This window comes from Penaeus vannamei, chromosome 29 (assembly GCF_042767895.1).
Source record: "Penaeus vannamei isolate JL-2024 chromosome 29, ASM4276789v1, whole genome shotgun sequence".
In the NCBI taxonomy this organism is placed as follows: Eukaryota; Metazoa; Arthropoda; class Malacostraca; order Decapoda; family Penaeidae; genus Penaeus; species Penaeus vannamei.
The window spans coordinates 29,486,669-29,508,687 of record NC_091577.1 but is presented as its reverse complement, the minus strand read 5'-3'; the positions used below and the strand labels follow the sequence as shown (position 1 = coordinate 29,508,687).

General features: G+C 38.2%; 2 protein-coding genes across 2 annotated transcripts in view; one reads left to right on the top strand and one right to left on the bottom strand.

Moving 5' to 3' along the window:
• Window positions 1-212: 212 nt before the first annotated feature.
• On the bottom strand, window positions 213-21,323 carry LOC113808969 (uncharacterized). The gene is made up of 12 exons (XM_027360451.2): window positions 21,184-21,323; window positions 19,481-19,634; window positions 18,942-19,311; window positions 16,296-16,415; window positions 15,263-15,409; window positions 13,816-14,072; window positions 13,360-13,513; window positions 12,954-13,098; window positions 12,574-12,714; window positions 11,964-12,226; window positions 9,528-9,617; window positions 213-4,847 (listed from the first exon to the last, which is right to left on the bottom strand). Exons 2-12 carry the CDS (start codon window positions 19,627-19,629, stop codon window positions 213-215), a joined length of 6,471 nt encoding a protein of 2,156 aa, XP_027216252.2. The 5' UTR covers window positions 19,630-19,634; window positions 21,184-21,323.
• A 190-nt stretch (window positions 21,324-21,513) lies between these two features.
• Window positions 21,514-22,019, top strand: part of LOC138867324 (uncharacterized) — a 7,723-nt gene continuing 7,217 nt past the window's right edge. The window contains exon 1 of the mRNA XM_070142455.1: window positions 21,514-21,690. Coding sequence (XP_069998556.1) covers window positions 21,514-21,690 — 177 coding nt within the window. The remainder of the gene's footprint in view (window positions 21,691-22,019) is intronic.

Genomic DNA, 22,019 nt, shown 5'->3' with positions numbered 1-22,019 from the left:
AAAAATGACTACATCCCTCTACCTGTCAAATATTAACACAAACAATGTGAAAGAGAAAGAAAGAAAGAAAGAAATAATGCAATCAGAAACAGTATCTTACCAAAACTGCTTTTGCAAGTATTAGACATTCTAAAACTCTTCAAAATATAATCTCTAAACAACTGATTCTAAAATTCAATACAGGAAGAAATCTAAGTAATGGTTCGTACCAATCACTGCAGATCATAATCATAGCTTAGGTCACCAAAAGTCGTAGCATCACGCATGACTGCGTTCTGATCCAGAGTCGTCATGAGGTCAACCTCTGAAGTAGACACTGGGTCCAGAGAGTCACTGACTTCACTTTCTAAACCCGCTACCTCATTCTCTCTTGGAGTAAAGGTTCTTTCACTGTCGCTTATTCCAGCATCATCTAGCATCCTGCACGAAGTGTTGGTTGAACTACTTTTCAATTGCTCTAAACCAGGAACCACTTTCCTTATTTCCTTGGCTTTATTCTCCTCGCCTACAGACTGCATCATCTTGGCTCTTTTAACATAAAAAGATTTCTCCTCTTGTTCAGTCCCTTGATGATAAGCATAACCCCTTTCTCTCTTGGTGGAAGTTTCCTTTGATTCACCAGGCCAAAATGTAACATGATACTTTGTAAGCCCTTCTTCGGATACTCCTGCATCACCTGCAATGACCTGAGCTCCTTCAGATACTCCTGCATCATCTGCAATGACCTGAGCTCCTCCAGATACTCCTGCATCACCTGCAATGACCTGAGCTCCTTCAGATGGTGTATCACAATCCTTCTTCTCCACTTCTTTCTTGGCTCTTGCCTTTGCTGCCATCACCATTTGCCAGAGTTTTTTATTCTGATCCTTCTTTTTCTCTTTATTACGGATTCTTCTGAACATCTCATCACAGTCGAGGGGATACTTCTCTTCTTCCTTCATATCGAATGGCTTGAATTCATGTGGCTGGACTAGATCGATTCCTACATCTTCACCAGCAACTGCTGGTAAATCTATCTCCCTACCTCTGTCACTTCCCTCTTTTTTGCTCTTCCCCAGTGGAACATTCTGCTTTTCATCTTGGCTTTCTCTAATGCGCTTCTTATACTTCATAATATCTTCCTTCATCTTCCCACTATACTGTTTGATCCTCTCTTCAGGCCGTTGTCTTGTCAAACTAATGCTGATATTCTCGCTTCTGTTCCCGACATGAGAATCTTGAACTTTAACTTTGCTCACATTTCTCACTAATGCAGGGAGGTTACTGACATCAGCTTCTGAACTTACCTTGTCAACCTCTTCTTCCTTCAACCTAATTGTCTGGATGTCTTTATGAGGCATGCTACATGACGGGGATGCATCAGTGTGAGACTCTTCTCTCAACTTCGACTTTTTTCTATGATCTAAAGGCTTTTTTACAGTTAAATGAGATTCTCCACTGCTACCTGATACACTAACCATACTTGTAGTGCTTTCTGAGATTCCAACTAAAGTTTTTACAGCTGCACACTCCTCTGGGGCCAAATCTTTGATTTTCAGATTCAAACTGTCACTGTCTCTCTCTTGGGACAATGATTTGGCATCATGTTTCCCTTTACTTTTACTTTCTGTCACTTTTCCTCCTGCAGCTTGAGTTGCCTCTAAGTTAAGCTGCTCCTCTTGTTTCCTCTTGTGCATTTTGCTTCCTGTGGTCTGTGAGGACTCTAAATTACTTTTTCTAGTGACCACAATATCTTTTCCTTTTCTTGAAACCACCAATTCTGCAGATTTCACTGTAAGTATCTTCTGAGCAAGATCATCAGACTGTAAACTGCAACGAGATACTGATTTTCCTGATTTATCCTGTGTATCTGAGCCTGAAAAATGAGCTTGTAATTCAGTTCCTTTTACATTCTCCGCATCTGTGGAAAGAGAGACATTCTGCGTAGGTCTGGAGATAATTACCACACCAGATTTACTTGGACCAGATACATTCTGCACACTTCTGGTCTTGATATCTAGATTAGGTTTGTATGGCTTCTCTTTCTCTGACAATTGTCGAATAATCAATGGACTAACTGGTTGTGTTACTGGGACTTGATCAGATTTCTTTTCCCATCCACTAGCTGCACTGGTTAAAGTTACATGTATAGGAGTTGAGGTGACGTGGGTCTGTAGGGTAGATATGGAATGGGCAATGGCACATGATAATGTTGGAGATGTGGCATCTGTATGCATTTTGAGCTGCTGTGGGCACCCTGAAGAACCTTGTACTTGTTCTCTGGATGCCAAGTCTTTCTTAGTGCAGGGAGAATCTCCTGTCAACTTGGTTTTACTCTCTTTTTTATTCCCATCTTGATGGGATTTAGATTTGGCAGAAGTTGCACAAGCATCATGGGGTCTACAAACTTTATCTATTTCAGGGTTTTTGGCTAAAACAGGACTAATTGCTGGTGCAGGGCAAGGCTTTGTCTGAATATTTGATGCTATCAATGGACTAGTTAATGCTGTAGAAGTACTTGGTATGCTAACCAAATCTGCACTCACTTCTTGGCTTGTACTAGCTACTTCATTCTCACTTGTCTTTGAAGCTGGTAAAGTGTTTCTGCGTTTACTGAAAGATGGTAAATTTGAGCTAGAAGCTGAAGATGAAATATGCTTTGGTCTCATTAAACTCCCAGTCTTGAAAGGTTTCCTCTCACTGGGTATAGAAACTGCTATTTTCTCAGATTTCCCTGATACATCAGGTGCTTTAACTTGGAGAGAATTAACATCTTTCACTACTGGTGTCGAAGTTTGTGGTTTGGATGTTCCGTCTGACTTTTCACACACATTACGGGCTTTGAACTCTGTAACAGATGTTGAACCCAATTTTGTTGCGTCATCTTTTGAGGCCATACTTGTTATACTAGTTTGACTAACAGACACTGGCACTTTGCATGAACTACCCGAACCGGTAACACTCTCTTGTTCTTCAATCTCATCCTTTACATTGTCAACTCTGACTTCATCAACTGGTAAATCGAAATCCAGGAGATGCCAACTACCAGAACGTGCCGCAGGTCTTTCAGCAACTTCTGCATCATCACTTACAACTGTTTTCATGACTATCCCTTGTGTTTTCTTTGGACTTTGTGATATGTCTTCCTTTTTGATGTCCTCTTCTGAAACCATGACTCTGACCTGAAACAACTGTAACGTATCTTCCTCAATTAGGGGCTCTTCCTTGAGTGTGATTTCTTCCTTGATGACAATTTTGTCTTTGTTTGTACCCTCTTCCTTGTCTTGTTGACTTCCTGGCTTTGTTACCGTTTTTTTGTGCACTTCTTCTACCACTGTAAAAGGCTCTTCTTCTATCTCTCCTTTTTCTTCTACCTTTACCGTGAGTTCTTTTGTCTCTGAGTGACTCAAGGAGTTTGAAGGAACATCAAGCTCCTTACTTTCACCTTTACTTAAGATATCTTTTTCAGAAGTATCGTCCTCCTCATTTGCCCAAATGGCAGTCAATCTTTCCTTCACCTCCTCTTCACCCTGTGTAGGGGATCTGGTACGTTCACTGCCTTGCTTCTCACTTGCATTTCTTGATCCTAGTAAACAAGATTCCCCTAAAGAAGGAACAGGGATGTACTTCTCATTGTTTTTTCTTGATTCTGCTAGGTAATTCTTTTCACATATCTTGTCAATCCCTTCCTGACTCCTTTCTAGCAGGTTATCTATGTTTTTGACATTATAAGTACATTTACTTTTTGCCCTCATACTTGGTACTACATCAATCTCCAAGCTGCTCCCTTGTTCTGGTTCACTCTTCTCACCACCCTCATTGGAATTTCTCTCTTCCAACTGGTCTTCCTCGCCCTCACTCTCTGAGGTTGAGGACTCGCTCCTGCTCCAGTCTTCTAGAAACAGACGGAGCTGTGTCGCTACCTTGTGTACTTCTTCCTCAGAATGATCTTTCCAGCTTGTTCTTAAAGGACTACTTTGGTTTCTTACGCAATCTGTACTTTGGAGCTCAGGCTTCTTCATGGAACTGTTCGTCACTGAATCTACATGTGTTGAAGTTGATGGCTGGACTGTCAAGTCTGTTTTCAGTGATTTTTCTTTTGAATTATCTTTCTCATTAGCTTCTGTTTTGGATAAGTACTGGTTCTGAACCACTTTCTGCTGTTTCACATTCACAGTCTTGTTCTCTTTACTGCTTGGAATTGTTTTTATTTTTTGACCTTCACTGGTATGACTTTTCCCTTGTTTCTTCACTTTAGAATAGGATGACGCACATGAGCTATCTACCTTGGATGAATGAATTTTTCGAACATCCTTTTCATCCTCACTGGAGCTACACGAAGCACCTTGTAGTCTTAACAGTGTCTCATTTTCTGTCTCATATATTACACTTTCTGGCTTTATCTTTCTAGCAACACCTTTCCTATTTTTTCTTCTACCTACTATGGGACTTTGCTCCATAGTCTTTACATCCCTTCTGCATGGTGTCTTATTACAAATATGCACTTTATCCTCTTCCTCGTCATCTTCCTCGTTATCATCCACCTTCTCTACATCAACATCCTCTTCTTCATTGTTGCTGTTTTCCTCTTCCTCCTCCTCCTCCTCTTCTGCTTCCATCTCTTCATTTTCATCATCTTCAAAGCTATTCCTTCTTATCCTGCTGTGCTGGTTTCTCCCCAATGTTTCTAATCCTGTGACCTGGTTAGGCAGGATCTGTCCATCTCTATCTACATGGATCAAAACTGCCTTGGGCTCAAAGTTGCAGATGATGTGTGTGGCCACGTGAGCCAAACTTGCCGGCCGTGAAATGAATTTCTTGAGGCACACATTACACATCCAACGCACTCCCTCTTTGGACCTCGACCCCTATGGAAAAAAAGAGAAAAAGGTGCTTCTAGTTTGCTGTCTGCCACACAAAAGGGGCCCTCATCATCCCTTTACAATATTTGTAAATGAGTACTTCTTGCATATTTTGGAAATAAAATACAAACAATAGACTATCCTATCATATCCTTAAATGAGTAAAACCAAGTACCAGCTTACTGCTGATGGATTGAGAGTTACCAGCAGAAGGATTGAACAGGTCCCTGTTTTGATTAAAATTTACTTGGAATTTTGATTAGCACTTTTATTAAATGGATGTATCACACAGCAGAGCAGAATGAGCACCCTTTTCTCTTCTTTTCCATTAGATAAAGAAAAAATCACTGGGCAAGAAGAGGCCCATCTGTAGGTAACTCCACAGGCCCACCACAGTACTCCTGAATACCCAAGGAAAGAAAAATAATAATCTACTTTTCTCTACTACATTACCACAGCTACAGCAGTACAGTTGGACTTACACGCATATAGTTTCATAAGTTGTATACTAATGTTATTTATTTCCTGGACTTTAAACAAGGAAAAAAAAAGAAGTCATGAACACTGACTTAGTTGTTCAAATATAGACCAGCTGAGAGATCTTAAAATTAGATGAAATGGCTTAATCTACAATACCAGTAAGAATCACCACAAATACTCACACAGCAATTATTTCGTACAGACAACCCTCCACTCGCAACAACACATTCGTACACCTCCACGTAACCCAGACACATCTCTTATCTTCATTCCAAAGGAGACTTCAGATTCCTCTGAACATGAAACCTCCTTTACTACATGACATGCTTTGCTTCCCCATTGCTGCTACAGTCAAAGGTGGCTTTGTGAAGGAGACTGCTTCCCCATTGCTTTACAACATTTCATGAATATGGGTCCACAGTGCCTTTAATGGCAGTATACATATATCAACTGAGGCACAAAAAAAAAAGAGAAAAAAATAAGAAAGAAAGAAGAAGAAAAAAAAATCCAATGAACAACTTTTTGTCATGGTTGCTTTACTATTATTAGACATTATACATTTTAAACCTTTCCGTGTGTTTAAATGTTTATATATGCATGTTTTGGAGGGCTTGTAATTCTAATCATGATTTTCCAAGAATAAAATTGCTTCCTTCCTGAGTTATTACTATTACTTATTTGGGGCATCTCATCCTTTGTTCACTACATGTATGAGGAAATAACCTAAGTTTCCTAAAACTTCTGACCTGTAGATATTGTTGAACTAAGGTATCTGTTTCCTTGCTTTCCGATTATCGAAAGGGGATCAGACATTTACTGTGATGTGAAGGATGTATTGAAGAATTTCTCTCACATCACAACTGTACTGGGAGTGGGAAAAGGGAGAAAAAAGATACAAGGCTTGAGAGTGCTGGAGCCAATTTCTAAACACCTTGAAAGGTAGTTTAGTGGGGGGGGGGGGGGAGAAAGACAGAAAAGAAAAAATAAAACTAAGCAGAAGCACGAGATGAATCAAGGAATTCTGTATACTATATCAAAATACCAGGGCATCAGAAATCTCTAAAGGACAACTATCGCTCTTGAAATTCAGAAATGATGAAAGATAGTTTTGGAATTAAATGGTATAACTACAAAAAAAAAAGACAAGAAAGGAGAAAAACACAAAAATATAAAAGACAACTCACTGATATATCGCAAGGAAGCACCCAGAAGCAAGAGAGAAGTTGGACAATAGAATAAGAAAAAAAAAAAAGAAGAAAAAAGGAGGTACAGATTCTATTTCCCAAATGGATGTGGGTCGACTCACTCTCTGAAAAAACTGTGGTCAGTACAGCCGGGGAGGCAGCAGTGGGAGGCTGTGGAGTTCCTCACCATGGAAGTCTTTTATCGCGCTGTCAAGGAGGAACCTGGTGGACGTTAGAAGTATACCAGAGTGTAGGCAGCTCCATTAGGTCACATGCTCGGCATCCTACAGTCCTTTTGGGTGCGAGCAAGACAAAAGAGGGTCCAAGAAGGAAGACAGGCAGACGGGTAGACAACTCAACAAAGTTCATCCCATATCACCTCAATGGTAATGTTCACAAATTTGTTCCATTGGCAAGTTTGCTGCCTACAGCCATGTGTGAGGATGCAAGGACTTTATGCTACTAAACGCCAGGAATTTCAACTGGAAGGACTGGTGAAAAGTGCTTCAGCTAAGGAAAAATATATACATACATTCTAGATAAAAGTGAAGTTGTACTTGGGCACTCATTAATGATGGTTAGAGAGGAGCTACAGTTGGTAATAATGAATTTCCTAGGCTAGGGAGGGGAAAGACAGAAGGGGAAAAATGCAGCAGTCAGTGTAAGTGCCTCCTTTAAATGCAGATTCATATCAATGCAACATAACATGATAGAGAGGATGATCATGATATGATCAAGTCTCTGTTTTGTAGACAAAACATCATAAATAAATTAATAAAATAAACACAGTAGAAGTTCTAGGAAGCATTGCAATCAGCAGAAGAGGGGAAAAATTTCATAATGGGAATATGAGTCTGGAAATTATACAGCAAAACTTTGTCCATATATCTACATATAATGTGTCTGTGGGCCGATCAGCAATTAGTATCGCTAACATGGTTTCCGATTTCCCCCCATTGAAGATACAAATTTTTCCCTCCAAGATATATAAAAGATAATAAGTGCAAAAGGTATACAGAAGCTGACAACCCCCACAAAGAACAGGACATCACTCCTTGACTGTCCTAGCAATATGGCAAAGAAGCAGAGTAAAGGCATATCTCACAGGAATTATCTCCTGCCTCATGCCTCTTCTTCCAGATTGTCCCTCCCACTATAGGTAAGCCTCAAGTGCATCTTCCAGCATTTTCTTTTTTCAACTGCCCAATAATCATTTTAACAGAGAGGAAACTCATGTATGGACACCTGTATTTACAGAATTAGTATCATAAAAGAATGGGGAAGTCTACCTTCCAAGCATGGGGTGCCTTTAACCTTCCCGTGAAAGCAGAAACAGAAACAGAAACAGAAACACTCACACACAAACACACATGAATATAAAACAAAGGCAGATGTAGATATACACAGACACTTGCACAAGTAGATAAAATCACTCACACACAAACACATAAAATCACTCACACACAAACACATAAAAACACACACACACACACTAGGGGGGGGGAGGAAGAGAGGGAGAGAGGGAGAGAAAGGAAGAGGAAGAAAGAATGGAAGAAGAGGAAGAGGTAGAGGAAGTAGACGAGGTAGAGGAAGAGGAAGAGAAAGAGAGAGAGTGATTATGTGTGTGTGAGTGTGAGTGTGCGCGTGTGTGCGCATATGTGTGCATGTGTGTACATGTGTGTGTGTGTGTGTGTGTGTGCGTGTGTGTGTGTGTGTGTGTGTGTGTGTGTAAGTGCGTGCGCGAGCATATGTGTGCGTGCACGTGCGCCTAGGTTTATCTAGACAGACAGACACACACACACCCCCATCCATAAAAGAGCATATTCACTACTTAATATATCCTGCATTCAAACAACACAACCCTTAATTCCCCAAGCATGATCAGTCCTGCGATCCCTGCCTCATGATTATGGGGTATGTGGAAAGGTAGGCCCTACACCTCTACAAGATACACCATAATACATAGGGGTCTTTTACCAAACAAAATTAAAAGATTACAGTACACAATATCATTAAAAATTAAAGAAAATAATAATTTGTGAAGCCATAGATAAATGCAAAATTAAGGAAAATAATTTGCAATGACATATACAATCTCTAACCTTCAAATCTTTTTGTATCAACTGGTAATTTATCAACTTTTATTCCTTTTACATGAATTTTACCATACATAAACATTTCTTACATATCTAACAGTTCCTCAAACCAAAGATTATCCACAGCGTAACAGTTTACAACACAATCCTGAACTGAACTTAATGTAAATACCCTAAGAAGCCTTAGACTACCTCCAGACGTGAGACAGGGATCACACTACACCAAGGACACGAGCGGTGCTTTACCATCCTTGTGTAGGGATTATGCACCAGACTGCGGACAGTAAAGGGTAAAGCGTGTACAGAATTTGCGAGTCCGAAGATGGCCTGATTTTTACACAAACATTGAGAAGTGTTGCCAAGTGCATCCTTATTTCTCCAGGAAACCTTTCAAAAGTGTACAGAGAAAGAATTGTATATATACACAACTTACAAACCAACACTGACCTTTATCCATTCCCCAAGAAACGAAGGGAACTTACCTTCACTACGCTCTGCATTTTCAAATGATAAGTCATAATCAAAATTATGCATTTCTTATGAACACATGTCATCTTTGTTTTTTATTATTGTACTTAAAAACTACTTTACACAACCAAATCTAAGGATGGCTTCTAATGAGGGGGAGAATGTGGACCAAATAATGCATAATGAGAAGAATGTAACTTGAACATCTATTGAGAATGATGTGGATGCAGATGAGAGCAAGTAAATTAACATTAATCTAATACCTTTCCAAGGTAAGATGTTCAGAAACTACAAGGATGATATTACTACAGTCAGCAACTCACTGCCTCACTAAAATATATACGATAATGTTATCCTTAACTAATAATTTTCAACATGGGGGTTAGTATTTACCAAAGGCTAAGGAAAATAAGACACAAGAAACCAACTGAAATCTGATAATAACACTCTATCCTTACTTTCGGTGTGGATTTGACAGGAGAATTCTTGGGCGTGGTGTTCGCGCTGCTCCCTTTTTGTGGATTACTATCAACCTCCATCTTCGCAGGCTGCAAAAGAAGTGATTCTCGATAATGTTATTTATCATTCATTTCAGTCCCTTTTGGTAATCAACCCCCTGGATCCGGTTGCAATGGTTACGCAAGTGGCCAGCATCCCGGGCGTGCGGCACGTAGGCCAGGTGCGCACGAACACCCACGAGCGGTGACAAGACTCTGTGCCTCCCTTTTGAAAAATTATTTTGTGAAAACTTTTTAGCTTTATTGCCATTTTCCAATGTCCATATTTGTCTTTTGATTTGCTTTATCCAGATGGTGATAGCTTATTTTCCTTGCACAGACTCCATATCATCTCTCTATGTAGTAAATAGCTCAGTGCAAGAAAAAATATATATGGAACATTTGGTTATTTTTGTCATATATCTCATTTTTTAAAAATAATTTTCAGTTTTACATAATACAACCTGCGCTGCCGGTCACAGCGGCCAGGAATACGGTGCGCAGAATGGAAATAGCATCCTCCCTGGAGCCGGTGCTCTTCCAGTCACTGCTTACGCACGTTACATTCCACATTCGTTTATCGATGGGAATAATGCTAAAGCCCACTTCTAAGCGCCAAATGAGTCAAATCACACTCCAAGAGGTTTGTGCACTCATGGCAAGTCACCCTGGCCTTCTCTCTTGACACTTTGTTCACGTCATCCGTATAGCTGCCCAAGTTTTTCCTTGACGTGATTGCATCGTCATCCGGATCCAGGGGGTTAAGAAATGAACTACTTAATCATCCATTACATTCTACAATTATTTCCATGTTCCTTAATAATTATGCCACCATTTAAGTACCAAACAGGCCAATGGAAATGACATCCCTATAAACAAAAATGATGAAGAAAATAATCATAAGACTTGCAGCAACTTGCGCATCAACGTGCTTTTCAACCTGTTCTGTGCTGTTGTCTTTTCCTAAACATAATCCACCTTGAATCTCTCCTAGTGACATGCAAATTCTACATGTTGAGCAATCACCATGCACAGAGCACTGTGGTGGCTCTCTGAACACCAAGAGGATAAACCTTTTATTCTTGATATTTCAGATGTTGCCTTGACTGAATGAAATAGGATATGCTTTATCAGTGACACTGTGGGACGGAATCAAATTGCCCAAAACTACACGGTTGTCACACCACTGCCTTCATTTTCCCTATATAAAGAGCGGGGGTTGTTAATCTAACCTATATAATACAAATGTCTTCATGCAATATTTTGTCATACAGTCATGAGGTTATTTGCAATATTTTGTTATACTTGGTCACTATGTAATGGAAATCTGTTATACATTGTTATTATGCCCTTTCCTTTGTGGAGATGATTACATTATTCATTTATTCAATCATGCTGCTTCATATTAAGACAACAGTAAAATGAGATAATCTAAGAGCAATATAGGAAAAAAAATTGTGACATTTCATCTTCCATAAAAACAGGGAAAAAAAGAAAAGAAAATTATAATGCTCCAGTCAAATATAATCTTAGTGATGTATGAAAAAATAAATAAAATAAACAAATAAATAAATAAATAATACATATCATTATGGTAAATTTATTAATGCAAAAGCATAAGCTATGGCTACTATGCAGCAAATGAAATCATAACTTTCTAAAGTATAAAATTATGTCTACCTATAACTCAAGTGCATAAACATCTATAGCAATAATATTATGACAACTTATATATTTCCTGGAAGTCGTTCTGCTTGCCTTTTTTTCTTAACTAGCAGGGATGCAAAATAACAACTACAAATTAAAAGGTCCAGAAATGTCTGTACCCTAGGCATTTAATATTTTCTTTATCTGTAAATCAAATCCTTTTCATAAAACTGACACATTTCTTTTACTTTACACATGACATTTTTTCTAATTACACAAAGCAAAAGTCCATTAAAACAACTACAAAGGTGAAATTGACATAATCAAATTTAAAAATAATTATCCATTTGCATGGCACTCTTGCACAATTATTAAAACTTCTATCTGTCTAAATCACTAAAAACAACAAAGCAAACTCCTTTTACCACAGCACAAAGTGTATACGAACTTTTCATCCTAACAATAGTGGACTGGAACATTTGCAAGTGTGTGCAACTTAAGAGGGCCTTTGACCAATCGTCCAACAATATATTTATTAATGTTTTGTCAGTCTAAACCTTCCTCTAGATCGCGAGCATTGACATATCTATGTCAATGCCTTCTATCTCATGCCTGTAGAGCATCAAAACAAAGATATTGATGTTTATGTTGTAAATGAAAGCTTAAATCAACAAAATATTCCATAAACACAATTGGTCTGAGAACACCTTTGGATGTGCATACCCTCACTTGTCCTCTTCCTCCTCTCACCTGTTCGCATGGAGCATCTTCCTCCACCTCAGCTGCCTCTCTCTCCTCCTCTTCTGCCTGGTTCTGGTCCTGTTCTTGCTCTTCCTCCTCCTCCTCTTCTTCCTCCTCCTCTTCCTCCTCTTTCTCTAACTCTGCTTTGTCATTTGACCTATCAAGGTCCTCTTGGTCTTTGAACTCATCTCTTTGGTATACCATTTTCTTGTACATATTCTTCTTTATGACTTTTCTTAATCTCTCTATTTGAGTTTTCGTTTTCTTGTGAACTGGAAGGTTGGGTGAAAATCCATTTTACTTGCACTAAGAAAAGTATTATATTTACCTGATCAACAGTATCATCTAGAAAGCTATAAAAGAAAAGTTGTGAGAACTATAACATCCATTTAGACTACATATTCATCAGAAGTTCAAGAAACTATGAAGGTCAGTAACATTTGTGTTCTTGAGTTCTTTATTATCAGACATATATATATCTTAGCTACACATGCTACAAAGTACTCTACGAAGGTGTATCATTAGCTCTCTGTTGCATTTCAGCTAATCCAACTGACCTAACTTCAACAAAATAGAATAAGAATATGAATAAAGAAAAAAAGAAGAAGAAAATACTCACCTTTTTGTAAATGCTTGACAACAGACAAGATATTGAGGAAGGTAGTTTGACAGATTGGGCAGCAATATATATTTCTTTCATAGCCATGCTGCGTTCGTTGGTGGACACTTAGCGTTTTCTGGGTGGCAAATCTTGTATTGCCTTAGAAATTAAATTGGTAAATGAGTGACAGAGCAACCAATAAGAATGACCTTATATTTCATATTCTTCAGATACTATGTGGAAATGCTCCCTGACAGCAACCTTTATATTATCATTAACCTTGTTCAACTGAAGTCTACACCTACAGGTCTAGCTCTAGATCTATTCCTCTTTACCTATTCATAAAGTACATAGGCCTATTTTGGGCCTAATTTCTTTCAGAACACTGTAATACTTACATAATCTACAAATGATTTCTTTGGATGCATCTGAATTGCTTTGTGTTTGCTCCACTTCCATATTTGTAACATTCCCAGCTGCTGTCTTCATAATTTCCCCATTTTCGTTGATAGCAACTGTAAGCCCCTTTTCGTGTTCTGATACCTGGGGGTGGGAGAGCATGGATAAATAATTTATCAAATAATCCAAAATATCTGTATTTTCATTGTGTACTTTGGCACATAATATAATCAATAGGATTAATATATGGACACTCACACAGAGTATTTCCTGTTTTTATAATTTGCACAAAATACAATACATAATCCTTTCAACAAAACATTGAAACGAGAACAAAATTTCCATGATGTAGCTCAACTACAAAAACTGCAAGAAGCAAAAATCAATTACAGATAGAAAACTCACCTCATCGATTAAGTTCCTGATAGTGGATACCGGAGAAGGTTTGGATGGCGGTACATACGTTTGATACATTGCATTGGCAACACCCCCTATGTCTTCCAAAACAACTGAGCAGTCCCGGCTGAGCTTGTCTCGCTTGTTGTTTATTTCGCTTATTCTGAAAGAGAGGGAGTTGAGAAAATGTCAATGTAGCAATAATGTAAAAAAGGGTTTTTTCTTTTAATCAAATGTATATCCCTATTAAAAAGAAAAAAAAAAAGAAAAGAAAAGAAAGAAGGAAAGAAAGAAAGAAGTCAATCTTAAAAAAGAAAGAAAGAAAGAAGAAGAAGAAAAAAAAAAAAGTAAACCAAAGATGAAGAAGAATCAAGGCTTTCCGAAAAATCATGAAAAAAATACATGAGCAAATAACGAACCATGAAAAATAATCAGACAACCAAGGAAAAGCACATTCCCTCATACCTCTGGTAATAATCTGAAGACCCAGTATACGTCGACGAGGAGAGACTATGTTGTTTCCTCTTGTTGGCCAACCTCCTCGCTATGGAGTCAATACCCGACCGTCTCTCACTTCTTTGTGCACCAGATCTAACCGGCACTGTCAATGTATTTGATGCTGATGTGGAAGGGTCGGGTTGGAGGTGCTGTGGGGTGTCCGGAGGAGGTTCTGGCTCTACAACTACGGTTCTTGAGTGGCTAGTAATGCCCTGTACATTATCCTGGGAGACGAATTTGAGAGTCGGTTACAAGGGGGGAATTTTGGGCATGCTTTGAGGGAGAGGGAATGGGAGAGTATTTGCGTGTGCGTGTGTCTGTGCGTGTGTCTGATGGGTGTGGAGACTCAAAATAGATAACAGGGGACAGGAGAAGATATGACGCTTTTTAAGACCCTCAAGGATGTGTATTTTTTCATCCTATATACATTGGTCACATTGGAAGAATATACAAAATACTTGAGAATATACTTCGAAGTGAGATTTCTTTTTAAATATATTTTTGTTGGCATACCTAAAAAAAACCCACTTATATAAATAAAAATTTGATGAAAAAATAAAACCAAACATCTGACAATGGTAATTGCTTAAATACTGAAATTTAACAATCAGAAAAAACACATGTTGATTTTGCTAAACCCCAATCAACTTTTGATCATATTTAACCCAATCATAACTGGAGGTCCCAGTCAAACCTGCGCTACAAACCCAGGAGTGAACAAGTCAGCTGCTCGAGGGAAAAATTACTTGCATAAGAAACATAAAATGATCCCAATCTTTAAGCTCAGCTGTGGCACAAAACTATTTTGGTAGTGGAGCTCAAGAGAGGCTTCGAACCTTGTTTCAGGGACCTTTTTCCATAACAAATGCAGCAGGGCCAAACAAGCAATCATTTATTTACCACACACAACTGAGAGCAGACTAACCCATGCATGACATAATGGGACATCAGCCAACACACGGCATATTTGGGTTAAATGTAATCACAAAAAAAACTTCCTAATACTGTGAAAATCATGAAAACTTTTTCTAAAAGGAATCCAAATTGAATTATCAGAAACTTCCTTATGCAAACATTCCTTCATTTTATTCACTAAATCAATGTCACAAACACACCCTCAAAAATAGTAACCCCTCATTCTAAGATACCAGGTTATATCTTCAGTTCATGCTCACCCCAAAGGCACTTAATACTATTTTTTGCATAATTTGAACATTACAAATCCATTCACATTCACTCATTCAAAGATCCTTAAAATTCATTTCATGTCCCTTATTTTTGAAACTCATTCATTCTCACTCATATATTTATTCTTATACACAGAAAACTCATTCACAGTTACTCTGATATCTATGTACTCTTATTCACTCACTCACTCATTCAAGGCCATCACAATTAATCCTGTGATACTTACTTTGTGAAACAGTGACCTGACATCTGCATACTCTTCTTGGCAGTATATTCTTTTGTGAGCGAGGAAATTCACTACTGATCTGAAGAGGTTGTTGCACACTTTGCACTCTAGGATCACATCGCACTCGTTCAGGATCAAGTTTTGTACCTAGAAAGAGGAATCATCACATTGTAAACTCTCTTTTTTTAATTTCTGACAAAACCTTCCTTCTATGTCTTATCATTGATGTTCATACATCTTACTTTTTCTTGAAAATTCAGGGTGATGTTTTGGCCTTAATCAAGTTGTGCTGAATTTCCCTGGCCCCAGAAAGAATGAGACAAAATTTGCTCTATCTATATTACTGGTTATCAGTTATGATTAACAACAGGAAAAATAAAATTATTTAACATGAAAATACACCAAATAAGTCTCAAGTTCCATACACACATATATGTGTGTGTACATATGAATATATATACATTATATATATATATATATATATATATATATATATATATATATATATATATATATATATATATATATATATATATATATATATATATATATGTATATGTATATATGAACATATATATGTGCACACACACACACATAGACATAAACACACACACACACACATATATGTATATGTGTGTATGTGTGTGTGTATGTGTGTGTGTGTGTGTGCGTGTGTGTGTGTGTGTGTGTGTGTGTGTACACACACATATATATGTATATAATCACATATACACATATACAAATACACATGTGCATTACTTTATATAATCACAACAAGAGGGCAAAACTAAAAAAGAGACATTTTAGTAATAATGCTTATCTGAAAATAAAACTTAAATAGATCCACTTTATTTTCATAATTAACTGAGGAATCTCCTCTGCCTAAAAATGTTACAGCTTTCCTTGCTTATTGTGGCTGAGGTTCATTTCATCTTTGTATTTCTATTCATCATCTACTACCTGTAACACACAGTAATATTCCTCTTCATCTCAGTACAATGCAGAACAAGAGACGGAAAAAAAGTTTGCTTACCTCTTTCGTGCCAGTGACGAGAAGTTTGGCCAGATTAGCAACACCATTTGCTGAGGCATTGATGGACTTCTTGAGAATTGAGTAGTCAGGATCCTCTGGCAGGTCAAACACTTGTATTCCCTGGAAAAAAGGGAAAGCATAACTATTTCCCCAAATACTTGTATAGATAGAAAAATTGGACTCTGAATTGCCAACCAGTAGTACTTATGATTTTCACTTAATTAAATCAGCTCCTATTATTTTCAATGAAACCTGAAATTGTTTTGTACAACCACAGAAGACTACAAACATAATATTGCCATTAAATTATGCACAAAAAAATATGAAATAAGAAAACAAGAAAGTGAAAAGAAGAAGAAAATACCCATTTGCAATCACTCACATTCACACTCACACACACACTCTCTCTCCTTCACACACAAACTCTCACACAAACTCACACACACACACACACACACACACACACACACACACACACACACACACACACACACACACACACACACACACACACCATATCTTCCCTGGGTAATACAGACTAGATGTATCTAAGAAGCTATAAGTTTTCCCTGTATACATGGAATGGCAAGAAAATGTTATCTAATTTCCCACCAAATAAACATCTTTTTCTGAAGTCAATTCATACAATGCCACTTTCTTTACACAGATTATAGTTACATCTTCAGTACCAAAGTATTCACTTCTTAACAGGTTTATTGAGGCTCTTCTTCAAAGAATAACCAATATGCTTTAATAAGCCAGGATTTTTATTCATCTTAGCAATGCTATTTACTACTCAGGTATCCACCTCATGTTTCATATTTGTAAGGTGTAAGTACCAAAACAACAGTAAATAAATTTTTGTGGGTTTTAGCAATCTAATTTGTACATCATGCTTTTTAATCTTAACATGATTTATCATTAATAACATATATTTATTCAATTCTGGGATCAAAAGGGAACTAAAGCCTCATATTGAATTTTCAGTATCAATCTAGTACCAATTACCCTTGCTCCCAAACCTTACGCAAAACTAACCATCAGAGTATATAACACAGATTTTTTTTAGATCTGGGAGTTACGAGTTGAACTGTGGACCTACGTAAGTGAAATTAATATATGCGAGAAAGCATATCTTCTTCAAAAGCCAAGCACATCCAAACCTGAAATTTTACCATAATCTAGAAGCATAAGAAAGTGGCATCAGGAAATAATAGTAGAGGAAGAAGAACATGACAGACAAAAAAACTAAAGACAGAATAAGACAGGTAAGGTTCCTCTGCATGGATAGGTCCCACTCAGATTTCAGTAACATATTTAAGGGTCTTGGCTGGAAATAAGAAGTTGCCAGAAAGTATTACTGGTTACCTGAGCATATCTGGCATCATGCCAGACAGTGGGGCCAGTTGCCAGTTCATTCTGCTTATTGCACAACACCAATTGATAGTGGTAGTAGTAATAATAATGATAATGATAATAATAATAAAATAAATAATAATAATAATAAAGATACAGTCCAGTCAATAAAACATTGTAGGGCTTTTGAGCTTAATATTACCATCAAATCTTTTTTTAAGGCATGGAAAATGAAAACAAAATTTCATAACTTTCCCCAGTTTGTAGTCCAGCTAGAAGTAACCAAGGACTCTGGATTTTGACATTAGTATCAAAATAACTTGCACCAAAGAAATGGCCACTTTTCATTGATACTTATATACCCGTTCCTACAAAATCAGTCAATCCCATACATACCAATAACAATATTGATACTCTGTCCTGTCCCTAATCAATATAAAACCCTAACTGGTACTCAAAAAGGTACAACTCAAGTCAAAGCTTTGTTCATTAAAGAATGGGACTAATGCTTTGATGCCTTTGTTATTAAGAGAACTTTCATTATCTATTTTTTCCCATTTACATACTCCCCTTCTGCAAATACAAATTACTCCATATTCAGTTTTAATTGTTCTTTATTTCTGTTACCGAGATTTTTTTCAGACATTTCTAAATTATGGTCTCACACACTAATGTGGTGAGCTTCAATATCTGCCAAGTCAATATTTTTCGTTAACATTGTAGTCCTTACCTGAATCCCAATTTACTGATAAAATTAGGTGATAGTCACACGAGAACATTCTACTTTGTGGAACTGCTGACTTTGAGTTATCCCAAACTACTGAGTGCTTTCTCTGCATAGGTTTATAGTTTTTCTATGCAAAAGCTGTGGGATTCCAATACCAAAGAATTTGATTTGCAAGGATTGCATTTGCTGTAAGCTATCCAAATATAGTAAATTTAGTCTGCATAATCCAACATGGGACGTGGAGCTGCTTTTCACGATTCAGATCTATATTTAACTAACAAAATTTATTGTTGTAATTATTATTTTCTTCTAATAATATCCCATAGTATGATTCATGCCTAGCCAACAGATCCAATATCATAGATACAGATGGTTTCTGCAAATTGAAAAACTACCATACCTGGTGAATAACATGGTCTTGTATAAAATTTCCTTAATTGTCTTAATTAATCTTTTCCTCACTCTATACATGTACTTGACAACACAGAAACTTACAGAAGAGCAATAAAGAAAGAAGAAAGAAAAAACAGGGAAGCAAAATCTCTAAGACAGTCATTACTTACACTGTCTCCTTCCTGATCCCCAAACTTAGTCTTTGAAGCTGCGGATTTCGCCGAGGGCTGCGAGCTACTGTTGCCCTGATTGCTCCCGCTGCTGCCACCCGCATGCTTTGTACTGCTTGCAGATGAGGTAGATGCTTTGTAACTACTGCTGCTGCTGTTGCTGTTGTTGTTTGAGGCACTGGTATGGCTGGATGCAGAGACCTTCCCCGAGGTGTTGGCAACGCTCACTTTAGCCGCAGCAACTTTGGTGGCCTTGGCAGAGGTTTTGGCTGCCCCCTGGCGTGTGGTGGGGGTATTCTTGGGAGTGGTTGTAACCTTGCGTGCGAGGAGTTTCCGTGCCCTTTTCACCATGTCTGGGTTATTTAGCATTCTGGTGGATAGGGTACAGCAAAGTTTAATCTACAGATTTATCCACTACTATATGGAAAATTTCATAAACATGAAAGGATGCTTTTTAGTGTCCTCATGATTTATCAAACTGATGTAATTCTAAGAAAAAGCAAGGCTAATACAAGGAGGATGGATCAGCTGTTTCTTACCTGCTGATAGTCTTTTTGTCGATGTTGAAGTGTTGAGCAGTTTTCTTCTTAAGTCCAAAATTATCATCGCCTCCATTCTTGAAATAGTAATCAAGTACCTTTAACTTAAAATCACTGGTATATGTTATCTTCTTGGAAGACATCGCCATGGTATCTGCAAAATCATGTCAAGTATTAGCTTTGATGTAAAACTCTACATGAAAATCTATCAGATAAAATAATGCATATAACTAATAAAAGAAGACTATTATGTATAAGAAGATGAAGACAAAGAAGAAGAAAAGAGCCTTGTATACTCCAGAAATATTTCTCGTCAATAATCCTACTTTAAAAACTAAGTCAATACACAAGGTCATTGTTATATTCATCCACATGATCCTCTCAAAATGGTACTATTACAGAAAAGAATTTTGTCCACAATGGTCTGAGATTCCGAACAAACTATAACTGTTCTTCTAGAATATCCTTTCTTGACCTCTTCCATCAGATGTCCACTGGCTAATATATAATCATCTCTATGGTCCTTATCAATGTCAGTTGTATTTTTGTCAGGTATTCAAAATCATGAATAATGTAATGGTGCCAATAGCAAGCTACCAAAAGCTGCAAGACATAGGTTTATAAAAGGACAGAATTAGGCAGTCATGCCAGGGTGGGATAAAATGCATTTAAATTCATATTCATCATATTCAAATTATTTCATGGTCTCCCCAGCCAAACAAGATGTTCATGTTGCACCCATGATCTTTAGAATGGAGAAAAATACTTTATGCTAATATCTAGCAATCTTTAGAAATACAGATATGATGGCGCCTTACTTTATTGTATGCAAACTGAACATTTCAAAGATGGCTGTTATACTGGATACGACATCTTATATTGATGATCTTCATGGAGTAAAGCAATTTCTACAGACTTTAGATATATCTAAAAGCTTCAAATCTATCGTTGCACAACTTCTGCATGTGTAAAGTGAACCCTCTAGTTTGAGTGCCCCTCAAAACTTTCCTAAATTCTGAAATGGGGAATGAAATTTACTAAACTAAACAATTTACATTTCAGTTCAATTCACATATGACTTGCAAAATCAACAACATTTCGAAACTGAATGAGTGCCCAATGTCAAGCACAGATCTCAAAAACCAGTTTCACCATTTGTCATTAGTAGGTCAAGCTTTAAAAAAATTATCACAGTCACCCCTCTCATTGGCGTCTACTCAATTTTCTTTATTAAATATGAACTAAATCCCTTCCAGAATTCCCGTGATAACTAGCAGAAATGCAGGCTTGAACTGTTTCAGTGCGGACATCAAGATCTGGAGGCAAGATGGATAAAAGGAGAGGCAAAAGACCGCTGCGACGGCGTGGAGAGAGGCAGCCAGAGGGACGAGTTGGCGCCCAGGTACCTTCCTCTTCCTCCTCGCCTTATCTGCGAGTAAATCACCGTCTGCCACTCTCATACTACTGCCGAACACGAGTTTCGGCCTCAAGGGACGTTTCGGAAGGCTCCCTGGGCGCCCAGCTGTCGCCCGACGGCAAAATGGGACGAACAACCTTTCCAACTTGGCCCTTTGGCTTTGTCGCTCGTCCCTTCGAAAGGGGATGTCGCACACCATGCTCACTTCACTCTCGCCTTTCCCGACTCTCTCTCGGACCGAACGAGCCAATTCCTCGATGGTCCTCTCCGTCGGATCACTACATACCTGACACGACGTGAGATAAGTGAATCGCCCCGTTGCGTGGTGGGAAATTCTCGATCCTAAAAGAGGCTGGCAGGGACGCCCATCCTCCTCGCTGCTCTCCTTCGAAGGCGCTCGGGAGAGGGCAGCGCCGTCAGCCAACCACAGCGCGGGGTCGGCATGACGTCATTGACCGCCAGGTTCAAATGTTCTACGAATGTCCAGAGAGACTTTTTGTGTCTTTTTCGTTCGAAATGAAGTCAGTAAGGTCCGTCGAATATCGCCACTGCGTTTTTTCAATTGTTTTAACGAAGTGGGAGGTACTTTGAATCCGCTTGGTGGTCACAGCGAAACATGGTTGAGGCGAATAATGAAAATCAATACTTGGACACTGGCAGCCAAGATGGAGAATGGGAACACACCCGGATACATCCTCAACAGGGGTTGAAAGAGGGGCTTGCGCAGTTAGAATTTTCTCCATTGCTAGATGAATTCAGCAATTTCCGCGAGTTCATACCATCGACAGCTCAAGTAGCGACGGATACTCAAACTTAAGGAGGTTTATTACACCAACGCACCATTAGATTCCACTCTGGTAAACTTGTAATGGACTCCCTTATGAAGTAATCAACCAAACCCCATTTTCACTATCCTCATCGAGTGGGAAAAACACACGCATACATGAATCTGATCCTCATATCTTATCAAAGAGGAATTACCATGCAATCCCAAGATGCACTTTGAAAACGCTAACACTGGATCGTATAAACAATATTAGGAAAAATATCACCGTGGCCAAGCGTGGTTCGGAACACACAACCCGCCTTTGAGAACAGCTTTAACCTCACCATTATATACAA